The 8,093-nt window shown below is 33.5% G+C and overlaps 1 protein-coding gene across 3 annotated transcripts in view; it reads left to right on the plus strand.

The window, feature by feature from the left end:
- Positions 1,076-8,093, plus strand: part of LOC109718281 (zinc finger CCCH domain-containing protein 3-like) — a 10,881-nt gene continuing 3,863 nt past the window's right edge. Inside the window, exons 1-5 of one of the 3 annotated variants that reach the window (XM_020244442.1) lie at positions 1,076-1,575; positions 1,961-2,133; positions 2,329-2,373; positions 5,157-5,273; positions 5,370-5,660. In XM_020244442.1, coding sequence (XP_020100031.1) covers positions 1,503-1,575; positions 1,961-2,133; positions 2,329-2,373; positions 5,157-5,273; positions 5,370-5,660 — 699 coding nt within the window. In that variant the 5' untranslated portion in view covers positions 1,076-1,502. Of the gene's footprint in view, positions 1,576-1,960; positions 2,134-2,319; positions 2,374-5,156; positions 5,274-5,369; positions 5,661-8,093 lie in introns of all 3 variants that reach the window. The other 2 variants (XM_020244441.1, XM_020244443.1) reach the window with 2 other exon arrangements.

The following is an 8,093-nucleotide window of genomic DNA, read 5'->3' on the forward strand; positions in this document are numbered from 1 at the left end:
CCCTTCACTTATAGAATATTTTGAAATTGGCCCCCCTTAGTTGTACTTTTTGTCTTTGGGTTTATTCTTTCTTATGTTTCAATTTTTTTTATTTAAATTATCCCCAAGCTAGTTAACTTAATAAATTTTGTAGAATTTAATATTTTATTTCCTAATTTGCGGGCAATTTTTAATTAGTAAAACCCTCCATAGACTTTTTTTTTTTTTAGCTTAAAGATATTTTAGTAACTTAAATTAGAAATTATATTAAATTTAATAGCTCTATTTACTAAAAGGATAAACTTCAAATACTACCCCTGTGGTTTGATACTTTCTCAATTTAGTACCCTGTGATTTAAAGTATATTAAGTTAATGTCCTCTGGTTTCATTTTTATCTTTTTGTCAACTTTTCTGTTAATATTTTGTTAAATTATATATAAAAAAAACTTTAGATATTCCATCTAAATTTATCGAATATTCATTTTAGTATTCTTTAGTTTTAACTTTGTTACTAATTTGACGAAAAAAAATTAGTGGAATCGATAATAAAAAAATAAAAATAAAACCACATGGTACTAAATTGATACACTTTAAACTACAGAATACTAAAGTGAAAAAGTGTAAAACCACAGGGGTGGTATTTGAAGTTGTTTCTTACTAAAAGGTAGTTAAAAGTATTAAGCTTAATAAAATTCGTATTAAGTAAATGAATATATAAGAAAGAAAAAAGTTTAAGGACCTACTTCAAAATAACCAATAGCTAGAGGGGGTCTGCGTATATCCTCACCTGTAAAATATCTACATCATCGTACAAATTCTCATTAACAAAGATAATTTAAAAATTGAGTTTAATTAATATAATAAAAAAATATAACGGCATATAAACTGCTAATTAATTACGTTATTACAACAGTTATTAATGTTAAAAAATATCATTATAAAATAAAATAAATTGCAATTACTACCTAAATCAAAGGTCATAAATCCATCTCTTTATAGAAAAAAAAAAGAAATTATATTATTCAAATATAAATATATATAAATATATATATTTATATACAAATGTGAGAAAAAGGACACGAAAAAAAAAAAAAATCCTCTTCATGTATTCATAAGGAGAGTGCGAAGAGGAGAAAGAGAGAGAGAGAGAGAGAGAGAGAGAGAGAGAGGGGATGAGAAGAGTGGAATAAAGATCGATTAAATCGATCGATCGATTCGCGGAATTCGATCGATTTTGGGGGCGAAATCGATCGCTAGTTTTGTGTTTGATTCGAAATTTTGGGAGCGATCGGTTTGATTCGATTCCCAAATGTGGAAACCCTCCACAATTTGATCGATCGGTTGATCTTTTGTTGTTATTGGTAGTGTTGTTGTTGGTGCGATTGAGTGAGGGGTTGGTCGATTTGAGATTGTCGTTTTCGGTTGCTCGGATTGGGAAGGGATTGGGGATTGGATTGGGTTGGATTAATTTGGATTAGATTGGAGTGTTAGGGTTTTGGTTTGGAGTGTTTGGTTCTCGCCAATGCCGGAGAACGGGGAGCTGAATCGTCCCGTGTCAAATCCGGCCAATGCTTCTCCCGACGACGAGCTCGAAGGTTTAATTTTTGATTTTTTTTTTCCGTCTTTTTGTATGACATGATTATTTCTGCACTGTTTAGATCAATCTTTTGAACAATATGATATCATAGCGCAGTGAGTTCGCTTTCCCACATTCGACATTTAGTGGCATATTGCTGTTTTAGTTATCTCTTCTGTCAGTGTACTTAGTATGGCGTCTCAGATATCAAACATACATGTGAGTAGGGTTGTTAAGACTATCAACATCTACTTTTTAATGTACTATATATTTGCTACTTCATCTTTCCTAGTTTAATCTACTGTAAAATTGCTTTTGAATGCATCATTTTGCTCTATCTGTGGGAAGTGATAGTTAGGGATAGAAGTTATTGAGATGGGCTTGACTTGTGATTTTGGGTGTAGAGAGGATGTGGGGGTTAAAAGTGGACGATGGGCCGCCGGATTGGGCCGACGGCCACGGGAGTCCGTATCCTTATCGTCCCGGCGAGCCGAATTGCATTTTCTACATGAGGACAGGGACATGTGGTTATGGTAGCAAGTGCCGATACAATCATCCTGCTTATTACTTTGGGCAGGTGAGAGCATAGGTGATTTTATTACCGCTGAGAACCAAAATAGCTTACTTATTTTTATCGTTAATGAACTTTAAGTTTCTTTATATGTCCAGAATACTTATCTCTCTCTCTTTCATTTTCGACTCTTTGTAGAAATCATTGTAGGTGTTGAGAGGATTACTTTATTTACTAGTTAATTTGTGATAGGTAATTCAGTATGGGGGCGAACTTCCGCAGCGAGAAGGTCAGCCTGATTGCCAGGTACTAATGCTTTCAATGTATGGCTACTAATTTTATCATGTAAGCTGCTTAGTTCTTCTTTTAAGTGAGTCAACACGATAGTTTAATCGAATGTGCTTGATGAATGACGTATTTATGGCAGACTGCTTTATAGGTTTACTAATCGGTTTAATTAGAAGATCAGAACAAGGGAATAAGTGAAATCCTACTGAGTCGAGAGTACTTGTCATGCATTTTGTTGATAAAAGGTGAACGATTTGGTGCCCTAACCAAGTGAAAATGATCTCTCTTCCCTAGAGAGCTACATGTAGTGTCATGCGATATGTGTAAACAAACTAAACTTTCAGGATCTTTTCCCCAACAAAGAACCTAACCTTTCAAAACCACAAAATGAATGTCAACACCTCCTATACTTGCTTTAATCACTTGCTATTAAATGTCTATAAACCAGCTATGGTGACTTACGCATATCATTGGGATTGGAGAACTGATAATACTTTTGTTGGTATTTCTTGAATTAGCAAATTTTAGTATTTTAGAATGTTTAGCGTTTGCAATTTTTTGAGCAGAAAGTTAAAACTACGGCACAAACACAATGGGCTCAGTTTGTGCGTCTTGAGTTTTTGTAGAAGTATTGTTTAAGGAAGCTACAATGGCATTTTATTGAAATCCTCCATAGCCTCCTGCTATAGCTAGAAGCAGAATCTTCAAATGGAAGGTCATGCTTCTAGGCTCAAAAGCTCATTTCTGCTTATTCCTCATGGCAAGAGCTCCATACTTTCTTTGTTTGCCATGCATTTAGTCTTTTGCTCCTAAAAACAGGCCAAAAAGGCATCACGAACTTAATTGAGAATATTGAATCATCAAATAATAAAAGCATGCCTTAGAAGAGGTGGTAGCATTACCTCTTCAGAAGCTTGTCATTACGAGTCTTTATTTTGCACGAGGATAAATGCTTTGACTTGTGTATGCAACTTCCAAGCTGAGAACAAGCATGAAATGTTACATCTATACTTGGTAAAGGTAACGACACGTTTTTCCATATAATGAACATATTCATAATCTAGAATATTTTAAATTTCTTTTCCAAATTAGATTCTTTGTCTTGGATTTTTCTTTTGGAAATGTCTGAACTTGTTAGGTTAGGCTTTTCAACATGTATGACATTGTGTATATACCTATTGTTGAAGAATGCTTGGATGATTATACATGATAATTTTAGGGATTTTCTTGCTGTTTGAACTAGAAAAATAACTACATAACTGGCCATACATGCATATATTTGCTCCATTATTAGTAAGTTATGATATCTAAATGGCACTGCTAGCAATCATGTTTGGTCATAGAGCATTGGAATGTGCTAATTTAAAATGCTGAATGACAATTAGTTTAGTACATTGATGCCTTATTAGTCCATGGTGTATACAAGACTTTACTTCTCAGAAGAATCCGTATAATAATTGATGTTCTCTTTTTTTCTTTTTTCTTTTTTTTTTGGAATAGAAGTTATGGGGCCTAGGCATTTTCTATGCTCTTATCAAACTTTCTTGGTTTTATCATTCAATTCCTGATAAGTATGATATTACTGTATTCTGCATGGGGTATCACATATCTTACATCTCATCTGTATGAGATGTTTTGTTATCTTAGTGATGCCTATGTTTGCGTAGTGAATCAATTGTGGAAGTAGAACAGGAAGAGCATCAACATGTGACCTATAAACTCTCTCTCTCTCTCTCTCTCTCTCTCTCACTCTCTCTCTCCAGGTAACCATGGATATGGGTTCCAGTTATATAATGTTTTGCGAAGGAGTTTCCTCTCTCTCTCTCTCTCTCTCTCTCTCTCTCTCTCTCTTGCTGCACAATGATGGATATCTAATCTTGAACGAGATTATCACTAACTCTAAACTGTATCAAAAACTGGATGTTCAGCTTTTGTGAATGTTCATCTATTGTGAATGTGGGTGTTCTGCATCAATGGATTTGTACTTATTGATGATTTTTGTTGTCTATTTCCAATTGAGTTTCTTACTGTTTAGATTGCTGGTCTTTGCAGATAATAGCCTGCGATATTTCCTATTTTGTTCTAGCTGTTTCATTATCAGGAATAATCCAAATTGACTTGTGAGTCTAGCCAAGGGGAAAATGAAAATTCTCATTTGATTTCTTTTTTATCTTCAAAAGAACCTAAAAAATTGAGAGACTAATTCATTCCCACTGGGATTATTAGCATTCCAGTTTGGTTCGCTATTCCTATTCCGATCACAAACAAAAGTTTAAAAAGCGCTGCATGGTATGCAGGCAATTGATCGACCGCATAGCACATATGCAGTATGCAGCGCTTATGCAGGCGCATATGCAGTTTAGTTATTAATAATAAAAGGTATATATTATAAGAATATATAGTAACACTCATCCAAACAAAAGTCAAGAGAGAGACAGCTAACACTATTACACTAGTGATATTGCAGAAAATTAAAAAAGCATATAGTAAATTATATTATACGGCAAATATGTGGCTGCATATTTTTATGGCATACATGGATCAATATGCAGACTGACCATATATACTACTGCATATCAATATGCAATGCGTTTAAGTCAGCTAACCGCATATGCCGTCACATAGATTTCATTTTAAAACTATTGTTTCCTTCAAGCCTATAAGCAGTAGAACCTTCATTGTCAAGAAAATATAATTGTTAACCTAATTTCCAAGGTTCATATATTAGTTTATCATGCATAGATGAGTTGGGATAACGCGGAAAGCTTCCAAAATAATAACAGTTTATGGTTTTCTTGCAGTTCTTTTTGAAGACAGGAACTTGCAGGTTTGGGGGAACTTGTAAATACCATCATCCACGAGATAAAGTCAATGCACAACCTATCCAACTGAACTATCTTGGCCTGCCAATAAGAGAGGTAACTTGCTTCATCTGATTCCTATTTTCGTATCTTAAATCCATTTTACGCTGCTATGGTCAACTTATATTTATTTTATACTTTCACATTTTGTAGGGTGAAAAACCATGTGCTTACTACATGAGGACAGGATCGTGTAAGTTTGGAGTTGCCTGCAAGTTCAATCACCCCCAGCCTTCCACTTCTGGATACATGTTTCCTGTCACATCCGGATCCTCTGCTTATGGATCTACTGCTTCTTCAATGGTTTCCCCATCCGGTTTACCTTTAATGGGCGGGCTCTCAACATGGCCATTTTCAAGAACTCCTTATGCCCCTCACTCACATCTTCTTCTTCCACCAAACCAAAGCACTATGCCCATGCAACATGGTTGGAGCGCATACACGGTCAGCATCTAGAATCAAAATTAATTCTTTCGAAGACTATTAAAATCATTAAATCTTGAAAAGTTTTACTAAGTCCTTTTCTTCCCATAACCATGTATAGCTGCTAAAATTTCTTTTGTTGCCGTCCTGTATCAGTATCAGATAAAAAAAAATAGATTGTTTTAACTGATTTACTGTAAGTCATGTAACTGCTTAATCATGTAAACTGATAATGGGTGGTAATATCTTGTTATCACACGAAAGTAAAACATTATTTTTTCTTATAAGTGGCACATGAAGCAAAAGTATTTTGGACTTAAACGCTTAATAATATACATTGTCAATTTATTGGTTATAATATAATTTAATAAAGTGTGATTGCACAAAAAGACTTCTTGTTCTTTGCCCGTTTCCTGTAACTAGACATATCATATGTATGTGTGTGTGTGTGTATATATAGGCATGTATATATATTTGTATGTATGTATATATATATGTATATGTATATGTGTGGAGTCCGTTTGTTATACTATTAGTAGCATGGAGGTCTCTGTTCTACCAACTTGTTCTCAATGATACAGCTTCCAAATCGACGATCAGCTCTGTCAGATTTGATCTACACTATTGAAAGCATTTGAAAATTAAATTTTATAATTTTTTGACATCATTAACCTATCAAACGAGTAGTTTAAAAATGAATGGCTGAAAATAAAAATCTCATAAAAAATGATGATAAAATATTTGAATTTAAGATCATAGATATTAATCTTACTCTAAGTAGTGAAAGAATTTTCTATAAAAATTTTATCAGATTTGGATTGTTTTACACCGTTAAATTGACAAATGCATCATATCGACCATTAAAATTGTCAATTTTGAGAGCTTTTGATTACTAGCCAAATAATGTCAAAAAATTATGAAATTTAGTTTTCAAGTACTTTCAATAGTGTAGATCAAGTTTAACGGAGCTGATCGTCGATTTAGAAGCCGGATCATTGAAAACAACTTAGCAGCGCAAAGGGCTCTGTGTTACCGATAGTATAGCAGCCTAGCTCTCTCTCTCTCTCTCTCTCTCTCTCTCTCTCTATATATATATATATATAGTTGAGCTAGAATACTATTGGTAACAAACGGGCCCCGTTGCTACTAATTTGTTTTTGATGTTGGAGCTTTTGAATAGACGATCAGCACTGTTGAACATGATCTAGACCACCGGAAGTGTCTAGAAATCAAATTTCATGTTTTTTTGTTATTGTTCTCTTGTGCATCAAGTGGACACAAAATAAAGGCCTAAAATTAAATATCCTTCAAAAAGTGATGATATGATTCTTATAATTGAGATGAAGATTATAGATCTTGTTTTAAATAGTTTAAAGAATTTTCTAACCAAAATTCAATTGATTTAGATTTCTTAATACTGTTAAACGAGCAAACGCCTCATATCGACCATTAAAATTATAAATTTTGCAATCCTTTGATCATTAGTTAATGAGGTCAAAAAATTTTGAAATTTGATTTCTAAATATTTCAAATATTATAGATTATGTTTAACGGTGTTGATTGTCAATTCGCAGGCTCCATCATCGAAAACAAATCGGTAGCAACGGAGCCCGTTTGCTATCAATAGTATTCTAGCCCAACTCTATATATGTGTATATATAGAGAGAGAGTTGGGCTATAATTCTATTAATAGTGTAGGAATAATATTTACTATCAACTTTTTAACCATTGCATATTTAGAGTTTAGTAGTGATTGGTGAAATAATAATAATCCAAGGGTGGAAAAGTTGATAGTAAATACTATTCATATACTATCAATAGTATATACTAGGTGAACTATATATATATATGCATATAGAGAGAGAGAAAGAGAAAGAAGAGCTACTATGCTATTGGAAACATAGAGGATCCGTTGCTTCCGACCTTTTGGCCCTTAGATCAACTCCTTTGATCATTTTTAACCTTTGAATTAATACAATTACCTTGTGGGGATCACTCAACCCTAGGGGGGACCACAATCATCCTAACCATAGAATTCTTAATTTTCTTAATTCAACGGTCAAAGCATCAAATTCTCTATTCTTCTGATAGTATAGTAGCTCTACACTATATATATATATATATATATATATATATATATATATATAGAGTCCGGCTACTATTTCTAGTCTATATGACTAGAATAAGATTTATCACTTTTCTTAAAAGATATTTTAAAAGTAGCGTAAACCTAACAAAATGTGGCAATTTGAGTGTTTGTGTGGTGTAGCCGGTAATTTTAACAGTTAAAACTCTAGAAAACTAGTGATCAGTTTACTACAGCTTTTTTAGACTTTAAATCAAAGGTTTATGAAAGTTATCACATCTAGTTCAGATTGCCTCGGCTAGCAGCTAAACCTTCGGCATAGTAGCTTTTGTTGAACCATCGTGCCTCGCGAGGCACGATGGCTATCG

The sequence above is a fragment of the Ananas comosus genome, linkage group 12 (assembly GCF_001540865.1).
Source record: "Ananas comosus cultivar F153 linkage group 12, ASM154086v1, whole genome shotgun sequence".
Taxonomy (NCBI): Eukaryota; Viridiplantae; Streptophyta; class Magnoliopsida; order Poales; family Bromeliaceae; genus Ananas; species Ananas comosus.